A 25,237-nucleotide genomic window follows, 5' to 3' on the forward strand; every position below is an offset into this window, starting at 1 on the left:
TATGTAATCGTGTGTGTCTCTTCACAGTCCCCTTCTGTTCCATGAGGTGCATTTATTATTATTCATTTATTTTGATCTAATTTTACTGCTGGCATGAGATACTTGATGAGGAATGGAGTTCCATGTAGTCATGGCTCTATGTAGTACTGTGCACCACCAATAGTCTGTTCTGGAATTTGGGACTGTGAAGAGACTTCTGATGGCATGTCTTGCGGGGTATGCATGGGTGTCCGAGTTGCGTGCTAGTAGTTTATATGCAGAGACCTAATTAATTTGAGAACCATCTAAGCTCATAAATGCAAGATGGTAGAGAGCACGCACCTAATGTGTTGTGAAATCTGTTGTGAAATGTATTTTAATGTTGTTAAAATAATGTGTCATAAACACTATACAAAAGAAGGCTATAGAACGTCAGTTTTTCTCAAAACCATCCACACTTCAGTCCAGTAGGTGGCGGTAATGCATCACAAGCCATGCCAACCGATACGATTCTCCCCAGAAGAAAAAAAGGTTCGGAGCATGCGCAGAATGCTTTTCATTTCGTGGCCTAGCCAGAGCGTTCATAGAGATAGTATACCTCAGTGAGCCAGAGAGGTTTCAAACTTTAATTTGGATAGTATTACGCACCTCATAACATAACTAGCTACAAACGTGAAACGACCCTTCAAAAAAAGGGGGGAAAAAAGGATACAGCTAATTCAATAACATGGTAAGCAAACAGCATATTTAGCCCGTTTTGTGCCAACACAGCAACAGTTTCCGTTAGTCTTTGCAAGATTATGGTTCGCTTGCGTTAGCTAGCTTCAGCAAGAGATTATGGCTACGTACAGTTAACGTTATTTCATGTAGCCACAGTAATGCTTTGCGTCTTCCTCCGCTTTAAAGAGCGACTGCACCTAAAAGCTACTTTTTGTTTTGAAAGTGGCCTATGAGGCATCGATATGAGTCAAACATTCATTCTAGTGTCAAAATTGACTAAGTGTAAGTAGTATAATGTTGGTAATAAAGTCAGTCGTTCAAAACGGAGATTTGCGAGATGATAGGAAGCAATGGTATGTCACGGAATGAAGGGTATGCAACAGTTGTCTTTGGGTTGGCCAATAGAGGCTGTAACACTGAGCTAGATGCTACATCCAGTAACGGTATAGCATTCAGCTCAGAGTTAAATGTTGCATAGTTTCTGGCTCAGATGCCATGTTCAAGACAACTGGGAACTCGGAAAAAATACGAGGTCAAATCATAACCTCTGATCTTCAGGTCGGAAAGTAGGAGTTCTAGAAAGAGGCCCAGGTTGGATGACCGTTCAAATCGATTTTTCCTATTCGGGGCTAGTTTTTTTTTTACCCCCAAGTTACCAGTTCTGAACGCTCGGGTGTCGGGAGTTTTCTGAGATCGCAGTTGTTTTGAACGCAGCATGAGTTACAATATCTTGCATAAAATTCGACTCAGAGTTACATTCAGCATCCATAGGTTGACCACATTTTAAAATAGAGAATGCAAGACAAAATGATGATTTTGCAGGACAGTTAAATTTCCATATAATTGGCGCCAGATTTCACTGCGAATATTCTTAAACCCGCATAAAAACAATATGCGCGTTTACCTACCAGAGATGTTTCCATAAAATGTGCTTTTTGCGCATAAAGGGCTGTCCGTGATTTTTTTAAATGTAACATTTATTTAACTAGGCAAGTCAGTTAAGAACAAATTCTTATTGTTAATGACGCCTACCAAAAGGCGAAGGACCTCCTGCGGGGATGGGGTCTGGGAATAAAAATATGTAAAACATTTTTTTTTTAAATAGGACAAAACACACATCGCGACGAGAGACAACCCTACATAAAGAGACCTAAGATGACAGCATGGCAGCAACACATGACAACACAGCATGGTAGCAACACAACATGACAACATGGCAGCAGCACAAAACAGGGTACAAACATTGTTGGGCACAGACAACAGCACAAAGGGCGAGAAGGTAGAGACAACAATACATCAAGCAAAGCGGCCACAACTTTCAGTAAGAGTGTCCATGATTGAGTCTTTGAATGAAGAGATTGAAATACAACTGTCCTGATTGAGTGTTTGTTGCAGCTCGTTCCAGTAGCTATCTGCAGCGAACTTAAAAGAGGAGCAACCCAGGCATGTGTGTGCTTTGGGGACCTTTTAACAGAATGTAACTGGCAGAGGTAGTAATCACACCTGTGGGAAGAGGGGCATTCTTCTTACCAAACCACAAAAAAACATTTGTTTTGGAGGTGTTCATGATGACGTAGTGTACATAAAAATAACTTTTGTGGTTACAATAGAAAATACATGTTAATGGGGTTTCATTACATGTTCAACTCTACTAATATAGCAAATGTGCACACTCTGGTCTTGGCACGTGTGCTGTAGCCAACAGCTCGCAGATGCAGTGTGGGTAGGCTACCTACATGATATTATTATAGGGCTGGGCGGCAGTATACTGTATTTTACTATATACCGTGCTGATTTTGGCATGTAAATCTTGGTGGGAGGGGGAAAAAAGTGGGATGCATGCCAGCAAAGCCACAACACTAAACAATACATTAATTGTACTATAACGGTGACAAACGGTGCCCACAAACAGCCTACTGCTGTCCCAACAGCAGTCCCAACATCTTACCATGGCTACACCTAGCTATCAGCGGAGCCTCCTTTACTGCCTTTTTTTAACATAGCTGATATGGATGACATGCTTAAACAAATGTGGTTTCTAATGAAATTTGAGATGTACAAACTATGGCATAAGGGGATGACAAGTAAGACATTAATGAGTGAGCTAGGATGGACGCAGTCAATATAACTATTTGTTTAGCACTTTTGAAATGTACAGCGACAGAATTCAGAACATGGGCCGTTCTTAGTGTTCTCACTGTACACCAAGTCAGAACCCTAGGATAAATAAAGGAGGCATATAAGCAGACAATGAAAGCTCTAACAATATTTGATGATTACATTTCTCTGAAACAGGTTATAGGCTACATGTGCACCAGCAAGTCAGAACAGTAGGTGAAATTAAGAGGGGTAAATAGACCAAATTATTAGGGTGAGGCACATGGGCTACTAACATCTTACTACACAACATACACTTAGTATTACTTTCTTAGCTACAGTACACATATCTCCCTGGCATATTACATCATTTATGCAGCAGCATACACAACATTTTTGGACCCACCTTGTTGTGCTGTGCTCACTTGAACAGGAAGGTGGCGCGGCGGTCCTTCGTGGGCAAATTTTGCCATCAAAGTCTGGCATTCTCTGGATTTATGGTGCTTTCAAAATAACTGGGAACTCAGAAAAAAACAAGGTTATTAACTCAATAAAGTCACACTCAAGAAAGCAACACCTAGGGCAGCTGGACATACAAAGGTCAGAGGTTGTCTAAGGAGGGGGTCAGCCAAAGGACCAATTGATGGATTACAGACATCAATCACATCACAGGAGACAAGTCTGTTTGATCTTGGACAACCATATGAAGAGAAGGCGACCAGAACAGCTAGGCACCCTAAAGCTAAAGGAGATGAAAGACACCAAAAGGGACACATGGAGTTAATTACAGGGTATGAACACAGGCCACAGGAAAGGGGAATGTATAGTATTTTTAGTATAGCTGAGCATGCTAAAAACAGAAGAGACACATAGTCTGCTGACCCTAGATAACACACAAACAGGAGAACGCATTAAGCTGAGTGAAGGGTCAAAGCAAGGGTCTTGTCACCATTAGGATCTAATGGAAAGCCGATGGGGGCGTTATTGGGCTGAACAAGCAGGAAGCACGGATTGGGATGTAACTTAATTTGCATATGGGAGGGACTTATATGGTAGGTGTATAACTCAGAGCGAGGGCTCTGAAAAAGGGTGTGTGTTCCGCGGACCGCTCCGGCTTATGATACTGTTGTATTAAAAGTCTATATTGATTTTCACAAAGTTCTTGGTTGTGTCATATTTGAACCGATTTGCCACTACACTAGCAGTCATTATCATGAATCAAGTCAACAATCTACTAGAAAATACTTTTTAATCCTTGTCATATGGTGAGATAATGGCGAGAAATTATAGACTAAACGTATCGGTGCTCATCGGCCATTGGACATAAACATTACACAACAAGTTGGAAATCGCAAATTCAACAATGAGTAGTTTGGAAGGAATCCGTGAGTGGCTAATGTTAACTGCAAGCATTGCAAAGCAATCACTAGCCTGCTATTCAGTGTGTGTATATATATATATATATATATTATATATATATATATATATATATATATATATATATATACACACTTTTTTTTTACATTGTTTACATACTGATATGTGACACGTATCATTACCAAAATAACATGCAAAATAGGCCAGCCCCACCTGCCCCGAATGACGCGTTGCCACTGACAAGATACCCTGTATTGATGCATGGACCGGTTTGGGTTTTTACTTTACCTTCTGTAACGGTATTTCAATGTTTGGTTTGTTAAATGTGACATTGAACTCGGATGGCGGATGTAATGTCCGTTTTTATAGTTTACTCCGTTCGCTACTTGAGTCGTCTTTCCGCTTCCCAACCCAGGCCCTGCCCTGTCACTCAAGGAAGGAGCAGTTACTCGACCACAGAGTCACAAGCACTTTCTTGCCGTTCACTCTGCATGGTCAGACTCTGCATCTCTGATCAGTCTTCTCCTTGTATGAGCTGAAAGTTTAGAGGGACGGCCAGGTCTTGGTAGATTTGCAGTGGTCTGATACTCCTTCCATTTCAATATTATCGCTTGCACAGTGCTCCTTGGGATGTTTAAAGCTTGGGAAGTCTTTTTGTATCCAAATCCGGCTTTAAACTTCTTCACAACAGTATCTCGGACCTGCCTGGTGTGTTCCTTGTTCTTCATGACGCTCTCTGCGCTTTTAACGGACCTCTGAGACTATCACAGTGCAGGTGCATTTATACGGAGACTTGATTACACACAGGTGGATTGTATTTATCATCATTAGTTATTTAGGTCAACATTGGATCATTCAGAGATCCTCACTGAACTTCTGGAGAGAGTTTGCTGCACTGAAAGTAAAGGGGCTGAAAAATTTTGCACGCCCAATTTTTCAGTTTTTGATTTGTTAAAAAAGTTTGAAATATCCAATAAATGTCGTTCCACTTCATGATTGTGTCCCACTTGTTGTTGATTCCTCACAAAAAAATACAGTTTTATATCTTTATGTTTGAAGCCTGAAATGTGGCAAAAGGTCGCAAAGTTCAAGGGGGCCGAATACTTTCGCAAGGCACTGTATACAGTGCATATTCAGACCCCTTGACTTTTTCCACATTTTGTTACGTTACAGCCTTATTCTAAAATTGATTAAATACAGTGGGGCAAAAAAGTATTTAGTCAGCCACCAATTGTGCAAGTTCTCCCACTTAAAAATATGAGAGGCCTGTAATTTTCATCCTAGGTACACTTCAACTATGACAGACAAAATGAGAGAAAAACATCCAGAAAATCACATTGTAGGATTTTTTTATGAATTTATTTGCAAATTATGGTGGAAAATAAGTATTTGGTCACCTACAAACAAGCAAGATTTCTGGCTCTCACAGACCTGTAACTTCTTCTTTAAGAGGCTCCTCTGTCCTCCACTCGTTACCTGTATTAATGGCACCTGTTTGAACTTGTTATCAATATAAAAGACACCTGTCCACAACCTCAAACAGTCACACTCCAAACTCCACTATGGTCAAGACCAAAGAGCTGTCAAAGGACACCAGAAACAAAATTGTAGACCTGCACCAGACTGGGAAGACTGAATCTGCAATAGGTAAGCAGCTTGGTTTGAAGAAATCAACTGTGGGAGCAATTATTAGGAAATGGAAGACATACAAGACCACTAATAATCTCCCTCGATCTGGGGCTCCACGCAAGATCTCACCCCGTGGGGTTCAAAATGATCACAAGAACGGTGAACAAAAATCCCAGAACCACACGGGGGGACCTAGTGAATGACCTGCAGAGAGCTGGGACCAAAGTAACATAGCCTACCATCAGTAACACACTACGCCGCCAGGGACTTAAATCCTGCAGTGCCATACGTGTCCCCCTGCTTAAGCCAGTACATGTCCAGGCCCGTCTGAAGTTTGCTAGAGAGCATTTGGATGATCCAGAAGATGAAACCAAAATATAACTTTTTGGTAAAAACTAAACTCGTCGTGTTTGGAGGACAAAGAATGCTGAGTTGCATCCAAAGAACACCATACCTACTGTAAAGCATGGGGGTGGAAACATCATGCTTTGGGGCTGTTTTTCTGCAAAGGGACCAGGACGACTGATCCGTGTAAAGGAAAGAATGAATGGGGCCATGTATCGTGAGATTTTGAGTGAAAACCTCCTTCCATCAGCAAGGGCATTGAAGATGAAACATGGCTGGGTCTTTCAGCATGACAATGATCCCAAACACACCGCCAGGGCAACGAAGGAGTGGCTTCGTAAGAAGCATTTCAAGGTCCTGGAGTGGCCTAGCCAGTCTCCAGATCTCAACCCAATAGAAAATCTTTGGAGGGAGTTGAAAATCCGTGTTGCCCAGCAACAGCCCCAAAACATCACTGCTCTAGAGGAGGTCTGCATGGGGGAATGGGCCAAAATACCAGCAACAGTGTGTGAAAACCTTGTGAAGACTTACAGAAAATGTTTGACCACAGGCATTGCCAACAAAGGGTATATAACAAAGTATTGAGATAAACTTTTGTTATTGACCAAATACTTATTTTCCACCATAATTTGCAAATAAATTCATAAAAAATCCTACAATGTGATTTTCTGGATTTTTTCCCCTCATTTTGTCTGTCATAGTTGAAGTGTACCTATGATGAAAATTACAGGCCTCTCTCATCTTTTTAAGTGGGAGAACTTGCACAATTGGTGGCTGACTAAATACTTTTTTGCCCCACTGTAAATAATAATCTTCCTCATTCTACACATACTACCCCATAATTATAAAGCAAAAACAGGTTTTTAGAAATGTTTGCAAATGTATAAAAAATGAAAAACATACCTTATTTACATACAGTTGAAGTCGGAAGTTTGCATACACAAATACATTTAAACTCAGTTTTCACAATTCCTGACATTTAATCCTAGTAAATATTCCCTGTCTTAGGTCAGTTAGGATCACTACTTTATTTGAAGAATGTGAAATGTCAGTATAATAGCAGAGATAATGATTTATTTCAGCTTTTATTTCTTTCATCACATTCCCAGTGTGTCAGAAGTTTACATAGTCAGTCAATTAGTATTTGGTAGCATTGCCTTTAAATTGTTTAACTTGGGTCAAAGTTTCAGGTAGCCTTCCATAAGCTTCCCACAATAAGTTCTCCTGACAGAGCTGGTGTAACTGAGGCAGGTTTGTCTTGACTTTTGCCTTATGGCAAGGTGCTCTATCATCTTGGAAAAGGCATTGTTCATCACCAAACTGTTCCTGGATGGTTGGGAGAAGTTTCTCTCAGAGGATGTGTTGGTACAGTTCTTTATTCATGGCTGTGTTCTTAGGCAAACTTGTGAGTGAGCCCACTCCCTTGGCTGAGAAGCAACCCCACGCGTGCATGGTCTCAGGATGCTTTACTGTTGGCATGACACAGGACTGATGGTAGCGCACACCTTGTCTTCTCCGATCAAGCTTTTTTCCGGATGCCCCAAACAATCGTAAAGGGGATTCATCAGAGAAAATTACTTTACCCCAGTCCTCAGCAGTCCAATCCCTGTACCAAAGTGGCTTCTTTGCTGCCCTTCTTGACACCAGGCCATCCTCCAAAAGCCTTCGCCTCACTGTGCGTGCAGATGCACTCACACCTGCCTGCTGCCATTCCTGAGCAAGCTCTGTATTGGTGGTGCCCCGATCCCACAGCTGATTCAACTTTAGGAGACAATCCTGGAGCTTGCTGGACTTTCTTGGGTGACCTGAAGCCTTCTTCACAACAATTGAACCGCTCTCCTTTAAGTTTTTGATGATCTGATAAATGGTTGATTTAGGTGCAATCTTACTGGCAGTAATATCCTTGCCTGTGAAGCCCATTTTGTGCAAAACAATAATGACGGCACATGTTTCCTTGCAGGTAACCATGGTGGACAGAGGAAGAACAATAATTTCAAGCACCACTCTCCTTTTGAAGCTTCCAGTCTGTTATTCGAACTCAATCAGCATGACAGTGTTATCTCCAGCCTTGTCTTCGTCAACACTCACACCTATGTTAACGAGAGAATCACTGACATGGTGTCAGCTGGTCCTTTTGTGGCAGGGCTGAAATCCAGTGGAAATGGTTTTGGGGGATTCAGTTCATTTGCATGGCAAAGAGGGACTTTGCAATGAATTGTAAGTCATCTGATCACTCTTCATAACTTTCTGGAGTGCAAATTGCCATCATGCAAACTGAGGCAGCAGACTTTGTGAAAATTTATATTTCTGTCATTCTCAACTTTTGGCCACGACTGTGTACCGTAGCTAATACAAAGCACTGGGATACATTTTTCAACTAACCTTTACTTGACAATACTTTCTTTGTTCCCGATTCAGAAGTAGCTTGTCTCTTTATAAATGTCTGTTAACAGTTTCAATTAGGTACTGAAAATTAATTAAAATATTAAATCCACGTTTTGTACAGTGAGAAATGCCTCTTGCATGTGTTTGGGTCACATGGCTGCATTGCTTAGAACTGACAGTTCCTGCAAATATGTTGGAAAGTGCGAGATGCCCTCCAGCTAAAATGGTGAGGGAACTCCTCACGAATAGGAACTTTTTATTGGAGTTCCACCTGCAACTAGAAACGGGCGTTTCCGAATTGATAACGAAGAAAGTAATACCAAGTAAAAATTGGTATAGAATTTGCTGTTTACCCTTAACACTAGCAGCATGTCAACAGCTATCCATAAGCTGTAACAGCTTATGTTGGACTACTTCATATGATTTATTAGCTAGCTAACGTTAGGTTGCTAGTAGTGAAGCACCAATATCCAATATTTTCCTTGCCAAAAAAAACTATACCGATATTTACAATTTTAGCGGCCTTTTAAGCATTCTAGTATAGTTAACGCACATGGATGCAATGATCTAAGGCACTGCTTCTCAGCGCAAGAGGCGTCACTACAGTCCCTGGTTCAAATCCAGGCTGTAACACATCCGGCCGTGATTGGTAGTCCCATAGTGCGGCGCACAATTGACCCAGCATTGTCCGGGGCCGTCTTTGTAAATAAGAATTTGTTCTTAATTAACTGACTTGCTTAGTTAAATAAAGGTTACACACACACACACACACCACACTGACCAAAAAGTTATTTTGTTGGCATTTACGTATGTCCCCATTACCAGTAAAACATAATCAAAACCTATTTCTTTTGTTTTTCATTTGTTCAGTTATTTCATTCTCAACCAGGATTTCTATGGAATGCCGTTTGTCTTTGCGTGTCATAAAAAAACGATACAATTCAAATAACACTATTTGACATGTCAAATAATGTGACATCTGTTTTTAGTTAGCTCACTATATAGCTGGGTGTCATCTAAAATAACCATCATTTATAAGACAGTTCTTATTTAATTAATGGTGGTCGGACCCATCTGTGAAGCTAACCACAATAAGGATTAGCCACAATAATGGACTTTGCGGTTAGCCTTCAAAATAAAAGTATGGCATAATTCAATTTGTATTCATTTGCATTACTGTCAATTACATACTTTTATTTTGAAGGCAAACCGCAAATTCCACTATTGTGCCTAATCCTTATTGTGGCTTGCTTCACAACCTCAGTGCGGTCAGCCTCACTAGCCAGATGAAGCCAGCTGGCTGCTTATAACGTTAGCGTTGGGCAACAGGGTTAAGTAGCTGGCTAGCTATTTATTCTCATGAACCGAAGTTCAATTTCAATAGGCGAACAACAAGTGGCAACCTAGCTAATACTTACTCACAAGGATTCCTAATCATTGCTGAGAATAATGAAAATGACTGCAGGTTCTACTGGTCATTGTTTCAGGCTGGTTGTATTGGTGCTAGCTAGGTACCAAGCTAAAGCTAGTTACCCCAGAAGTTGCCAACGCGGTATTGTAAACACATCGTTCGTGGCCAGTGTTTGCTTGTTTGCAGATTTTTTGTACAGGTTTGACTGTGCTACTGTATCTTTTTTTCACACGCAAAGACATAAACGGCATTCCATAGTATGTATGTTGTGGAGCTAATAGCAGTGACGCTATTACTGTGTAACTCCAGTAGGGCAACATCTGAAAAATAGCGCACTTGATAGTGTGTACCGTTGCTCGACCAGTCGGCGAAAGCCAACATCACCAACAGCAGAGAATGGTTGATTGTCAAGGGCAATGAATCCCATTATCTTGGCTTTAATGAATTTCGCCTTTGGTTTGTCTCGCTTTGAGTTGTCTCATTACGTCACGTACCCACGTTATATAGGTATGCACGTCAGCTTTGACATCGGTTTTGCACATCGGGATGTTAAACTAGACATTGGCCGATTCCGATGTTTGCATTTTTAGCTAATATCGGCCGATTCCGATATGTTCACCGATATATCGTGCATCCCTAGTTGCTAGCTAGACTCCTCTTCGTGTGTCTCATTTCCCAAGGTGAAAGACTTGGGTTGTTCTTGATTTGCGGTGGCATTTACGTTCCTCGCCTTTGCAACCATGAAAAACACTTAAAATTACTAACAGTTACACATCATACATGTTTTTGTTTATATTGAACTGTCCCACTTGCTACTACACCTTTTCATAAATCTAGTGTGTGTTGTATACAGATATTGAACTTGACCCACCTACATAATATCTGTTGTCATTATTCTAGGATTGTGAGGACAGTGCCAGCATGTCTCTTCCCCACCACCCTGATCCCGAACCTACAGAGTCACTGGCTCCTGATTGTAACAGTGGAACTCTTGCACTGCTGCTGGAAGACTGCATTAATCTGCTGGGGCCAAATGCAGAGTCTATGAAACTGGAGGAGGTAGCGTAGTAAGCCTACATTACCAAGTGATGTAGTTTGTCTGTGTTTATTAGTCCATTCGACACCACCTACACTCTGTTTATGTTGTTTATTTTAGGATTGTGAGGACATTTCCAGCCTGTCTTTTCCCCACCAACCTGAGCCCAATATGCCCCTCAAGTGGGTAACAGTACTGCTGGAAGACTGCGGGAAATCACTGAGTCCTGGCTGTAACAGTGGAGCTCAGTGGACACTACTGCCTCTCAAGAGAGTTCGAGTACAGCTGGAGGACTGCAGAAAGAAGCTTGGGCCAAATGCATCTATACAAGTTGAGGTTGTTGATAGCAGAGGATCATCTCATCCAGGTATTTGATCAAATTTGCAAACCCTTATTATGCATTTGGTTATATTTTACTTGTGTTGATGAACTTGATGCTGACTCTCTTCTCTGTGTAGCCCAAGACCCTCTCCCTCACAAAGGTGTAAAGCCCAACCAACATGTAGAGCTTGGAGAGAATTCATCTGCATCAACCGAACATGGAGAGATCTCTGCTCCAGGAGAGCTTGGCAGGAACTCATCTGCAACAGATCTTAAACTAAAGGATGCCAACAAAACAAAAAGACCCCACCACTGCTCTCAGTGTGGTAAGAGTTTCAAAACATCAAATGATCTAAAAGTACATCAGAGAATTCACACTGGAGAGAAGCCTTACCACTGCCCTTATTGTGGGAAGGATTTTGCTCAGCCTGGTTATTTTAATGTGCACCTGCGACAGCACACTGGAGAAAAGCCTTACCAATGCTCTGAATGTGATCAATGTTTTTCACGTCCTGACAGTTTCAAATTACACCAAAAAGTTCACATGAAAATTCATACTGAAAAGAAGCCTTACTACTGCTCTGACTGTGGGAAGAATTTCTCTCAGGCGAGTTACTTTAAGATACACCAACGAATTCACACTGGAGAAAAACCCTACCACTGCTCTGGCTGCGAGAAGTGCTTTACTACATCAGCTGAATTGAAATTGCATGAGCGGGTACATTCAGGAGTTAAACCTCACCACTGTGCTGACTGTGGGAAGAGTTTTTCTGTACTTTCTCGATTACGAAGACATCAACTTACACATACCGGACAAAAACCTTTCTCCTGTCAACAGTGTGGAAAAGGTTTCCCTGAGAAATTTAGTTTACAAACACACCAGCAAATACATATCGGAGAGAAGGCTTTTAACTGCTCTGACTGTGGGAAGAGTTTTACCTTAAAACGTTACTTAACAATTCATCAAAGATCACACACTGGACAGAAACCGTACAAATGCTCTGTCTGTGGGAAGGAATTCGCACGAGGCAGCAACTTCATAGCACACCAGCGAGTACATACTGGAGAGAAGCCATACTCCTGCTCCTTTTGTGAGAAACGATGCTATACATCAACTGATCTAAAAATTCATCAGAGAATGCACACAGGAGAGAAACCATTCCCTTGCCCTGATTGTGAAAAACGCTTCAGTGCAAAAGTTCAACTAACAGCTCATCAGAGAGTGCACACAGGCGAGTTGCCTTACTCATGCTGTGAATGTGGTAGGGGCTACCCACACCTGCAAAGTTTGAAGTACCACCGGGAAAAACAACACAAATTGAAAATCTCACCACTGACGAAGACGACTAAGAAGAACACAATGAAATAACGTGCTACATTTCTCATTGTCAATCCGAGCAAGACATTGTTGAGTCAGTTGATACTGGAAAGGGGCTTTGTATCACAGTTAGTAGTGTGAACTGAGATGTTCAGCATTAGGATCCCCTTCATACACCAGAGAACACGCACTGGAGAAAACCCTCGAAAGGTGTCGTTATGCGTTGATTTATTCTTTGCTATTTAGGTGGCAGTGTACGACACAGGGCCAGTTTCCCAGAAACTAGTCCCGGATTAAGCTATTTCAACAGATATTCTCCCGTTGCGCAAGAGGTGTGTGAAGATACTAAGGAATAATTTGTGCACTGATTACAGACCAGTCATGTGTAGCAGCAGGTTGCCCGCTAAATCATATTTCAATCGGTAATGTATTGATCTTTGCTATGTACAGCCCTGCCTCATATAAGCAGTTATTAACAAGATTTTCCTCAATCTGCGCATAGAATAAGATGTTTTTTTCCTGTGTTTTAAGCATTCAATGAAAAGAACACCTTCCCTACAATCAAAGATGGGGAAGGTTTGATAATGCTGTGGGGTTGCTTTGCTGCCTCTGGTATTGGGGGCCTTGAGGGTGCGCAAGGCATCATGAAATCTGCAGGTTATCAGGTGTTTTTGGAGTCCAATGTTAAACCCAGTGTCCAAAACTGTGGTCTCCATTGAAGGTTGAGGGTGTTCCAGCAGTACAACGACCCCAACAAAAACACACAAAGCACCCAGGAATGGTTCAAGAAGAGAGACTGTTCTGGAGTGGCCAGCGAAGATTCCTGATCTGAATCACAACCAAAACCTATGGTGAGAGTTGAAACAGAGGTTGCTGCAGGTTACCCCTCAAACATTGAAGAATTAGAGCACTTTGCTACTAAAAAGTGGGCCAAACATCCAGTTGAAAGGCGCAGCAAGCTCATTGATGGTTATAATAAGTGTTTGTCTGCAGTTAACTTTGCCAAAGGATGTGCAACCAAGTAGCTCCAGGGTGTCGATGCCATTTGTTTTTTATTTTCTCAATTAAAATTGTACATTTAACTAAATTGGTTCTGCAATGTTAAAAATCCAGTAATCCAGTAAGTGGCCAAACGTTAGGGAGTTATTTGAGTGCAGTCAGAAAAGGGATTTTCATGTGTTTTATATATATTTATATATATTTCCACACTGAGGTTGGAATAATACTGAAATTGTGAAAATGATAATGTGAATAGCGTAAGAGCTGTTTGAAAAGACCGCCTGAAATTTCAACCTGAAATTTCAACCTGTTTTAATGGGATGGAGTTCTAGCCTCTGGTGACATCACCAGGCAGTAAATGAGTTAATATACCAATAAGAAATAGTTCCAAACCTCTCTGCCAATAACAGCTTGTTTTCAGTTTTACACTCCCCAGACCGTTCTAGCAAAATTCTTGCTTGAGAAATGGGTCTTTGCTACGAAGCTATTTTTGTTTGTTTTCATTTAAAAAGCTCACAAATAATCACAGTAAGGTACTTAAGTGTTATCTAGAAATGTAATATTGAGATAAAAACGGCTGCAAGGATGCCAATATATTTGTCTGAAACTGCTGTACAATATTCAAATCCTGCTTTATGTGCCCTTTTGACTCCTGAAAATGTTAGTTATTTTGCTGCTTACTGTGCTCCCCTCACCCCCAGTGAAAACAATTTAAGAGATTAACCAATTGCAATCTAATCAAAGTATTTGTATACAAATTGATAAAACACGTTCACTTTTTAATAAAAAAAAGTCATTTGTATTTTACTCAGTCACTACAGTGCCTGCTTTACACCACTCCAGCCGACACTTGGCATTGCACATGGTGGTCTTGGGATTGTGTGCAGCTGCTTGGCCATGGAAACCCATTTCATGAAGCTCCCGACAAACAGTTATTGTGCTGATTGATGTTACCTCCAGAGGCAGTTTGGAACTCAGTAGTGAGTGTTGCAACCAAAGATAGACGATTTTACATGCTAGGCACTTCAGCGGTCCCGTTTTGTGAGCTGTGTGGCCTACCACTTAGTGTCTGGAGAAATTGTTGCTCCTAGACGTTTCCACTTCAGAAATACATTTGCAGTGTTTACCGTGAATGCAGTCTCCGCTAAAGAGGTAACATTGCCTTTAAATTTCAATCACGCTGTAAAACTGAACTTCTGTGATGTGGATTGAATAGAACCCTACATTTAGCTCAATATGCAAACTATTGTTATTGAATAAAGGCATCATTGGCCTTGCTCATCAATGCATCATACTATACTGAACAAAAATAGAAATGAAAGATTTTACTGTGTTACAGTTCAGATGAGGAAATCAGTCAATTTAAATAAATTAGGCCCTAATCTATGGATTTCACATGACTGGGATTTATTTAAAAAATGTATTTAACCTTTATTTAACTAGGCAAGTCAGTTAAGAATGATGGCCAAACCTGGACGATACTTGTCCAATTGTGCGCCGTCCTATGGGACTTGAGGCACTCTGTTCACAATGTTAACATCAGCAAACCGCTCACCCACACAACGCTATACATGTGGTCTGCGGATGTGAGGCCGGTTGGACATACTACCAAAGTCTCTAAAAACGACTTTGGAGGCGGCTTCGGCTCGAGAAATTAACATTCAATTATCTGTCAACAGCCCTGGTGGACATTCCTGCAGTCAGCATGCCAATTGCAAGCTCCCTCAACTTGAGATGTCTGTGGCATTGTGTTGTGTGACAGAACTGCACATTTTAGTGTGGCCTTTTACTGTCCCCAGCACAAGGTGCACACACCTGTGTAAAGATCATGCTGTTTAATCAGATTCTTGATATGCCACACCTTTTTATTTATTTAGTTATTTCACCTTTATTTAACCAGGTAGGCAAGTTCAGAACAAGTTCTCATTTACAATTGCGACCTGGCCAAGATGAAGCAAAGCAGTTCGACACATACAACAACACAGAGTTACACATGGAGTAAAACAAACATACAGTCAATAATACAGTATAAACAAGTCTATATACGATGTGAGCAAATGAGGTGAGATAAGGGAGGTAAAGACAAAAAAAGGCCATGGTGGCAAAGTAGATACAATATAGCAAGTAAAACACTGGAATGGTAGATTTGCAGTGGAAGAATGTGCAAAGTAGAGATAAAAAAATAATGTCACCTGTCAGGTGTATCATCAGGAGAAACGCACACTAACAGGGATGTAAACACATTTTAGGAGATTAGCTTTTTGTGCCTATGTGAAACATTTCTGGGATATTTTATTTCAGCTCATTAAACATGGGACCAACACTTTACATGTTGCATTTATATTTTTTGTTCAGTGTAGATAAACAGAAAAAGCGCAAAAGTCATAAAGAAACAGGACCATGGCCGCCAGCCATGCCCATTGTTTATATTTAAGTGCTGGACCATTTTACTGGGGACGGCTGGTACAAAAAAAAATTATCGGGCCTATTTTACATTTGTCTAATTAGTAGGCCTACCTTTCATAGTATTTCCCCTAATCTTGTGCGACGTACATACCTCCTCTTTGTTGCTTCATTCTGTCCTCGCTCTCAACAGTTAAATTCAGCACGTTTCGTTTTGCTCATCTTCATCATAGTTTGCCAGTGATGTGTTCGCCAAGGAACTTCAAGCTTTCCACCTTCTCCACTACGGTCCCGTCAATGTAGATAAGAGGGTGCACCCTCTGCTGTTTCCTAAAGTCCACGATCATCTCCTTCGTTTTTCTGACGTTGAGTGAGAGGTTGTTTTCAGAGACCACTATGATGACATGTCAAATGTGTTTGATGGGTCGGGGGAAAAGAGCAGGAATAGGCTTTTATAGGCTACAGTCCAAGCTATGGCTTCCAATGGTGCGACTGCTGTCGGCATCCAAAGATTATCCAACTTGAATAAACGCTTGGAGGTAAGGATGACAGCAGTGTAGTCTACGACGATACGGATGTCACTTATTATTGGTATCTACATAGTACATTGATGTGAATCACACGGCTGCACTCTCATTTAGCTATTTGCACCTTACGGATTGTGGTTGTTGTGGATGGCTGTTCACAAATCTAAATGTTTATTTGAACCCAAAAATGGTTGAAAATCAAGAAGTTTAAGCTGCCTACCAATCATTGTTTTTAAAACCAGTGGACAGCCAGTGAAAAATATGCTCTTGCAACAGCTGCATAGTGAGGATCCCAGCCTATGGAATAAAAGTGGGGCTTTATTGCTCAATCTAATTCATGCTGATAAAAAAAGAATCCAGAGGCCTAATGGACACATGCTCATACTCACACTTTTGATTGCCCTTTTAAGTCAATCTGTAGTTGCTACATCCATTTTTGGATTTCTAAATTATGCATATTAATGTAAAGATATAATTTAATTTAGAAGAAGCCTACATAACCAACCCATAAAGCAAAATTTTACATCCATATGACCAGCTATGTAAACTTTAACATTGATTTATCCTCCAATAGATGTCGTTCAATTGGTAACATACATTTTTGTCTTCTTCTAATGCCCCTTAAGGGGAAAGTAATCTAAAAGTAACTGAATGTAAACAGATTACATTAGAGCTTGGGTAATCCAAAAGTTACATTACTGATTACAATTTGGGACAGGTAACTAGTAACAAACGGATTACATTTAGAAAGTATCCTACCCAACCCTGTGCGTCACACCCTCCGTACAGAGCCTCCGACCACATTTTCTGATCAAACGTAAATTGGCTTTAAAAGGGATGCTGCAACTACTAATAATCAATGGCCCCACTGATTGCGTTCGTGAATGGATTGTGTGGTTGATACATGCATTTTGTGAACTTTGATTACTCTATTGTAACAAGTGTGAGGTCTCCTTATCTCTTTCCTTGAAAGGGCGAGCTGAGGAGAGGTGCAGAAAATGTCATTTGCAGCTGCACATTTAATTTTAACCAATGTCAGATGAAGAGCACTTTCAAAGAAGTCTTCGCAACAGCTTCTCAATCCGTATCGCTGAAACAGAGCCACTGGCCACCCCAACCACCGTTATTGTTATCGAGCTGAGGAGCATCATGGTAAAACAAAAATGCAGTACATATTGCGCTCTTCTATTGTGCGTCCAATGAGGTCTGAGAGGGAAAAAATGGTGTTGTTGTAATATCGCTAGGCGGACGCAGCAGTTTCACCATGAAGGATTCTAGCTTTAAAAGGTAATTTACGATTGAGCTGACATATGAAGCGTTTACCGTAAATGCAGTCTCCGCTAACGCAGGAACATTGCCTTTCATTACTATCGTGCTGTAGCACAGCTGTTCAGCGTTACAGATTGAATCAACTTGTGCATAGGAGTGTTAAGTCAAAGCTGACCTGAGTGGTTTTAGATGTATGATGATGTGGAGGACACGATGGCCCAGTCTGAAGACAACCCTTAGTGCAGAAAATATTTACCAGGTAGACTAATTTAAAAAGTAATAATAAAAATGAACACAATAAGAAAATCAATAACAATGCTATATACAGGGGGCACCGGTACCGAGTCAGTGTGCAGGGGTACAGGTTAGTTGAGGTAATTTGAACATGTAGGTGGGGGTGAAGTGACTATGCATAGATAATAAACAGCGCGTAGCAGCAGTGTACAAAAAGGAAGGGGGGAGGGGGGGTCAATGTAAATTGTCCGGTGGCGATTGTAATAATTGTTCAGCAGTCTTATGGCTTGAGTGTAGAAGCTGTTGAGGAGCCTTTTGGTCTTGGACTTGGTGCTCCGGTACCACTTGCCGTGCGGTAGCAGAGAAAACAGTCTATGGCTTGGGTGACTGGAATCTCTGACAATTTTATGGGCTTTCCTCTGACACCGCTTATTGTATAGGTCCTGGATGGCAGGAAGCTTGGGCCCAGTGTACTGGGCCGTTCGCACTACCCACTGTAGCGCCTTATGGTCAGATGCCGAGCAATTGCCATACCAGGCGGTGATGCAACTGGTCAGGATGCTCTCGATGGTGCAGCTGTAGAACCTTTTGAGGATCTGGAGACCCATGCCAAATCTTTTCAGTCTCCTGAGGGGGAAAAGGTTTTGTCTTGCCCTTTTCACAACTGTCTTGGTATGTTTGGACCATGATAGATCGTTGGTGATGTGTCACCAAGGAACTTGAAACTCTCTACCCGCTCTACTTCAGCTCCCGTCGATGTTAATGGGGGCCTGGTCAGCCTGCCTTTTATTGTAGTCCACAATCAGCTCCTTTGTCTTGCTCAAATTGAGGGAGAGGTTGTTGTTCTGGTACCACAATGCCAGTTCTCTGACCTCCTCCCTATAGACCATCTCATCGTTGTCGGTGATACCAGTGCTTGGGCCCTACAAATGTGTAATTGTAAAGTGTGATCTGAATGCAATGTCAATCTTGAATATAGCAAATGAAATGAACTTGCTTAAAATTACAGCATCAATGCCATAGTGAAATGAATGCAGCAGAATTTCAGATCTACGAAACTCTTGAGTAAAGCATGGGGCAGCATTTAACCACAACTTTTATTAAGCTAAAACAAAAGGTCTAAAAAAACATAAATTAAATATACAACTTCAAAGTTGAAAAACAAAAACAGATCAATTGACAACAAGACAAACCATTGTGCCATTACACTAGCTTGGAGAACATTTACTCAACAACAAAAAATAATTCAGTTGCAAATCAGACTGTAGAGTATTACAGGAGTGAACAAAAGGCATACCTGTAGGACTATCAAAGATGAACGTGACCAGAGGAAAGAACATAAGGTGCCCCAACTATAGACGGTTATGGTTTAAAAAATTACATATTAATATGCAAGTCATCTTTTTTTTTTACAAATAAAATTCAAAGTTATAAACATTTAAATCTTCTGAATTATATATATATATATACACACACGCACACAGTCAAAAGTTTTAGAACACCTACTCATTCAAGGGTTTTTCTTTATTTGTACTATTTTCTACATTGTAGAATAATAGTGAAGACATCAAAACTATGAAATCACACATATGGAATCATGTAGTAACCAAAAAAAAGTGTAAACGTACTTTAAGTGTAAAAGTATGTTATACTTGAGATTCTTCAAAATAACCACCCTTTAACCTTGATGACAGCTTTGCACACTCTTGGCATTCTCTCAACCAGCTTCACCCGGGTTGCTTTTCCTTCACTCTGTGGTCCAACTCATCCCAAACCATCTCAATTTGGTTGAGGCCGGGGGATTGTAGAGGCCTGGTCATCTGATGCAGCACTCCATCACTCACCTTCTTGTTAAAATAGCCCTTACACAGCCTGGAGGTGTGTTGGGTCATTGTCCTGTTGAAAAACAAATGATAGCCCCTCGAAGCCCAAACCAGATGGGATGGCGTATCGCTGCAGAATGCTGTGGTAGCCATGCTGGTTAAGTGTGCCTTGAATTCTAAATAAATCACGATGTCAGCAGCAAAGCACCCCCACACCAAAACACCTCCTCCTCCATGCTTTACACAGCGTTGTACGAGATCTTCAGTTTCTTGGCAATTTCTCACATGGAATTGCCTTCATTTCTCAGAACAAGAATAGACTGACAAGTTTCAGAAGAAAGGTATTTTTTTTCTGGCCATTTTGAGCCTGTAATCAAACCCACAAATGCTGATGCTCCAGATACCCAATTAGTCTAAAGAAGACCAGTTTCATTGCTTCTGTAATCAGAACAACAGTTTTCAGCTGTGCTAACATAATTGCAAAATAGTTTTCTAATGATCAATTAGCCTGTTAAAGTGATATACTTGGATTAGCTAACACAACGTGCCATTGGAACACAAGAGTGATGGTTGAAGATAATTGGCCTCTGTACGCTTACATAGATATTCCATTAAAAATCATCAGTTTCCAGCTACAATAGCCATTTGTAACATTAACAATGTCTACACTATATTTCTGATCAATTTGATGTTATTTTTATGGACAAAAATGTTGCTTTTCTTTCAAAAATAAGGACATTTCTAAGTGACCCCAAACTTTTGAACGGTTGTGTGTGTTTTATATATAGTAGGTGTTCTAAAACTTTTGACCGGGAGTGAGTGTGTATGTATGTATGTATGTACAGTGCCTTGCAAGAGTATTCATCCCCTTTGGCATTTTTCCTATTTTGTTGCATTGCAACCTGTAATTTAAATTGATTTTTATTTGGATTTCATGTAATGGACATACAGAAAATAAGCCAAATTGGTAAAGTGAAATTTAAAAAATTACTTGTTTCAAAAAATTCTAAAAAATAAAACACAGAAGTGTTAAAATTGAGCTTTTGGCCATCAAGGAAATGCTATGTCTGGCGCAAACCCAACACCTCTCATCACCCCAAGAACAACATCCCCACAGTGAAGCATGGTGGTGGCAGCATCATTCTGTGGGGATGTTTTTCATCGGCAGGGACTGGGAAACTGGTTAGAATTGAAGGAATGATGATAGCACTAAATACAGGGAAACCTGTTTCAGTCTTCCAGAGATTTGAGACTGGGATGGAGGTTCACCTTCCAGCAGGACAATGACCCTAAGCATACTGCTGAAGCAACACTCGAGTGGTTTAAGGGGAAACATTTAAATGTCTTGGAATGGCCTAGTCAAAGCCCAGACCTCCATCCAATTGAGAATCTGTGGTATGACTTAGATTGCTGTACACAGCAGAACCCATCCAACTTGAAGGAGTTGGAGCAGTTTTGCCTTGAAGAATGGGCAAACATCCCAGCGGCTAGATGTGCCAAGGTTATAGAGACATACCCCAAGAGACTTGCAGCTGTAATTCCTGCAAAAGGTGTCCCTCCAAAGTATCGACTTTGGGTGGGTGAATAGTTATGCACGCTCAAGTCCTGTTTTTTTGTCTTATTTCTTGTTTGTTTCACAAAAATATATATTTTGCATCTTCAAAGTGGTAGGCATGTTGTGTAAATCAAACGACACAAACCCCCGAAAAATCTATTTTAATTCCAGGTTGTAAGGCAACAAAATAGGAAAAATGTCAAGGGGGGTGAATACGTTCGCAAGGCACTGTATATATATATATATAATGTAAACAGGGTATATATGTTTACAGCAGCCCTCTCCACAAATATTAGGCTACAAAAAAAAAACAATGTTTCTAATTCAGTTCGGTTGTCATTAAACTACAGCCCTCTCCCGTCCATCACTCCCACACTGAAACATCATTGGTGGGCTCATACTCAGAATTTGTAAGATTTGTGTGCTTTTCCATCAAAATGTTCTGTCCTAAGAAAGTCCCAAATCCTTGATACAAAATATAGATTCACTAATCTGCGTCCTCAAATTCAGCATCATGGAGAAGTTGGTGGAATTTCAGCTTAATTGCACACTTTTTCTTGTAAGGTAACCGCTTGAGGTGAGGGAGAAGGCTCATGAAAAACATCTCATCCTCATTGTCTCCCTGTCCAGCTGTTTGCCAGGAATCTTTCCATGACATCTCATGCAAGTTGTTGTCCAATGGTGGTGACATCTTGGTATCAACCACACTTCCATCAAGATCAATCAGGACATCAGAGTTGCTAGTTGTGTCATCTTTTCCATCATCAAACTCCTCTGTGCTATTGTTGCCGCCAGTGCCTCGACCTCGCTGTATGTATGGGATCAGAAATGCCATTAATTCACTGTATCGCCATTTTTTGAGGGCCTTCCCTTTGCCACCACGAATCCGATCTGCTTTCACTTTCCTCGTAAACACATCCCTCAGATTTCTCCATTTCTTTCGGGCATCTTCCTCTGGAACAAAAAAAGGACATGCAAGTTACCATCTGACAGTAATCTCTTTTGTACTTTTCTTTATGGCTATAACAGTATAATAAATGGTTTATGACATGGTCATTTTGATGAGCTGTGTTCACACACATTTAGTCTTCCAATTTTGTTAACCCCCTAGTCTACATATTTGGTTAGTTGAAACACAAGACTGAGTCTATTGTTTGCCTCAATGGAAACACGCCACTTCGGCCTAGTTTGGTATAGGCTAAAGCTGAGTGATGGTGTAGGTATAACGCTCAAATTCTAGGCGGCATTCTGCTTTCTCCCTTACGCTTCCAATACTGTACCGCAAGCGACGTGTGTTAATGTTCAGATTCCCCTACAGAAGACGCCTTTGTCCAATGATTTATGTGTAATGGAATAGTCATGATCAAGGGCTAGTATAGGTTTAACCACTCTCCCCCCCAAAAAATCTGAGCCATGGATGCGTTAAGGTCCCCATTCTCTGAAGTGTACAGTTACGCAGTCAGTGGATTAAAAGGTGTGCACTACCATAGCCAAGAATTTCACTCAAATGTTGACATTATATTGCCAACATTAGAGTTAAATTCAAATCAACTTATCACAAGCGCTGAATACAACAGATGTAGACTTCACAGTGAAATGCTTACGTTTAAGAGCCCTTTCCCAACAATGCAGTTAAAAAGTAAACATTTTATTTTTTTTGAAGTAGTAACAATAAAATAAAGAGGCAATATACAAGGAGTTAATGTGGAGGGGTACAAGGTAGTTGAGGTAATATGTACATTTAGGTAGGGGTAAAGTGACTAGGCAATCAGGATAGGTAGTAAACAGAGTAGCAGCAGCACACACTGTGTACAAAACATTAAAGACACCTGCTCTATTCATGACATACTGACCAGGTGAATGCTATGGTCCCTTATTGCTGTCACTTGTTAAATCCATGTCAATCAGTGTAGATTAAGGGGAGGAGACAGGTTAAATGTTATTTTTTAAGCCTTGAGACATGGATTGTGTATGTGTGCCATTCAGAGGGTGGATGGGCAAGACAAAACATTGAAGTGCCTTTGAGCGGGGTATGGTGGTAGGTGCACCGGTTTGTAACAAGAACTGCAACACTGCTGGGTTTTTCACGCTTAGTTTCCTGTGTGTATCAAGAATGGTCCACCACCCAAATGACATCCAGCCAACTTGACACAACTGTGGGAATCATTGGAGTCAACATGGGCCAGCTCCCTGTGGCATCCAAAAAACTGACTCAGAATTCAAACGTTGCACAGCTGATAACCATAGCCTATCGAATGATATAAATCATGAGATATTTACATGTATAAATGTAATGTATTTTTGCTCCATTCATTGATGGTGAGCTAATGAGCTAGCTAGCTAACAAGTAAACAAATCGTGACACACTGCCAGAATGCATGTTAACTAGCTACTCTCCACGGTATATTGACATAGGCACGCAGCATACTATTTAATACAATATAACCAACTAAACAAATTTAATTAACAGAAAAATAGAGGAACAGTTGCGAAAATGTTTTACAAACAACTGAAACTAACCAGGCAAAACAGTAGCTAGCTATACCTGGAGGTTACCCTCGATGGCGAGGCCGGTCTGAATGTTGTTTGCAATCTATTCAATAGTCCGATATGTCATACTTAATAACTAACTAGAGCATTGACAAGTTAAACTCGTGCTAGCGCTAACTATCTAACGTTAGTTAGCCAAAATGTATGCTAACGTTGTTAGCGAATCAGATCATACCTTTCAGTCCCAATTGTTTACCCACAGACTTCCATGCGTCTAATTTTTTTACCGGGTCTCTATATGAAGTCAAAGTTGAGTTGTATAATTCTGGGTAGTCAGAAACCGCTGATATGAGCCTTTCTGCAGCCATCCCAAGACTAGTTACCTAGGTAGCCAGACCCAAAGATGTTCTATTATATTGACAAGATAGTCGAGTGACCTCTCTAAAACTGGAAATACATTTCGTCAAGTATGGAAGAGGCCCAATCAGATGGGAACATTATAGCCAATAGGTAGCCAGACCCAAAGATGTTATATTATATTGACAAGATAGTCGAGTGACCTCTCTAAAACTGGAAATACATTTCGTCAAGTATGGAAGAGGCCCAATCAGATGGGAACATTCTAGCCAATGAGAGGACAGATACGCGTGTGAATAACAGGCACAACTCGATTTATTTAGATGGCGAACGTGCGTCCACTCATACCAGTGCATTCTTAATTAACAACCTAACAATTACGAACTTCTATTGATCAAATAAGCCTCACATAGCAAATTAGCAATGACCTTTTTTGTTGTCTAAATTCGACACTCTCTGAAACCACATTTCCATAAACTTGGAGTCAGGCGATGGAATTATCCATAAACACATGGACCTCCCACTATGACTCGGGAAAGCACGCAGTGTATTAGGCTACAGATGAAATAAATTATAATGAACTTCGCAGGATAGTGAAAGTGCAAGGTGATGATGAGCTTGATGTGCCTTTCCAATAAATATTGAGGGTCTTATTCTGGTGACATGATGATCAATGCTTGACTGCCATATGACAAATTAAAATAATCTCTCTCTTTTGTCTATGCTAATCATGTATTGGCTATACACGCACTGTAAACCTAACTGCAAAATGTTGTCTATGGCGCATGTGCCAATACCAGAGTGGGCACAATCACTATATAACACAACATTTTTAGTGACAAAACCATCAGTATAGTTGAAAATGCGATGGAAACCAACATGGGAATATAACCGCAAAATACATTTTCATGTGCACTACGTCATCACGCACAGACTTTAATCCGCAACAAATCAATTTTATG

The 25,237-nt window shown here is 40.7% G+C and overlaps 2 protein-coding genes across 3 annotated transcripts; one reads left to right on the top strand and one right to left on the bottom strand.

Annotated features, from left to right (window-relative positions):
* The first annotated feature begins 497 nt into the window (after positions 1-497).
* Positions 498-14,424, top strand: LOC110505362 (uncharacterized). 2 transcript variants are annotated; one of them, XM_021584539.3, is made up of 5 exons: positions 498-709; positions 10,844-11,002; positions 11,100-11,346; positions 11,438-11,626; positions 13,340-14,424. In XM_021584539.3, the coding sequence occupies exons 1-5, from the start codon at positions 707-709 to the stop codon at positions 13,342-13,344; spliced, it is 603 nt and encodes a 200-aa protein (XP_021440214.1). In that variant the 5' UTR covers positions 498-706; the 3' UTR covers positions 13,345-14,424. The 2 variants fall into 2 exon arrangements, with proteins under 2 accessions (XP_021440214.1, XP_021440213.2); XM_021584538.3 differs by having other exon boundaries at positions 11,438-14,424.
* A 4,704-nt stretch (positions 14,425-19,128) lies between these two features.
* On the bottom strand, positions 19,129-24,398 carry LOC149972075 (uncharacterized). The gene is made up of 2 exons (XM_090220635.1): positions 24,154-24,398; positions 19,129-22,382 (listed from the first exon to the last, which is right to left on the bottom strand). Exons 1-2 carry the CDS (start codon positions 24,284-24,286, stop codon positions 21,916-21,918), a joined length of 600 nt encoding a protein of 199 aa, XP_090076761.1. The 5' UTR covers positions 24,287-24,398; the 3' UTR covers positions 19,129-21,915.
* Positions 24,399-25,237: the final 839 nt, after the last annotated feature.

Source organism: Oncorhynchus mykiss, chromosome 25, assembly GCF_057628025.1.
Source record: "Oncorhynchus mykiss isolate SJ-2025 chromosome 25, ASM5762802v1, whole genome shotgun sequence".
Taxonomy (NCBI): domain Eukaryota; kingdom Metazoa; phylum Chordata; class Actinopteri; order Salmoniformes; family Salmonidae; genus Oncorhynchus; species Oncorhynchus mykiss.

Coding starts and splice junctions, on each gene's coding strand:
- LOC110505362 (XM_021584538.3), top strand. Junction 11,003..11,099: donor AGTCTATGAAACTGGAGGAG/GTAGCGTAGTAA, acceptor TGTTTATTTTAG/GATTGTGAGGACATTTCCAG. Junction 11,347..11,437: donor CAGAGGATCATCTCATCCAG/GTATTTGATCAA, acceptor TTCTCTGTGTAG/CCCAAGACCCTCTCCCTCAC.
- LOC149972075 (XM_090220635.1), bottom strand. CDS start 24,286: ATGGCTGCAGAAAGGCTCATATCAGCGGTTTCTGACTACCCAGAATTA. Junction 22,383..24,153: donor TAAACAATTGGGACTGAAAG/GTATGATCTGAT, acceptor TTTTTGTTCCAG/AGGAAGATGCCCGAAAGAAA.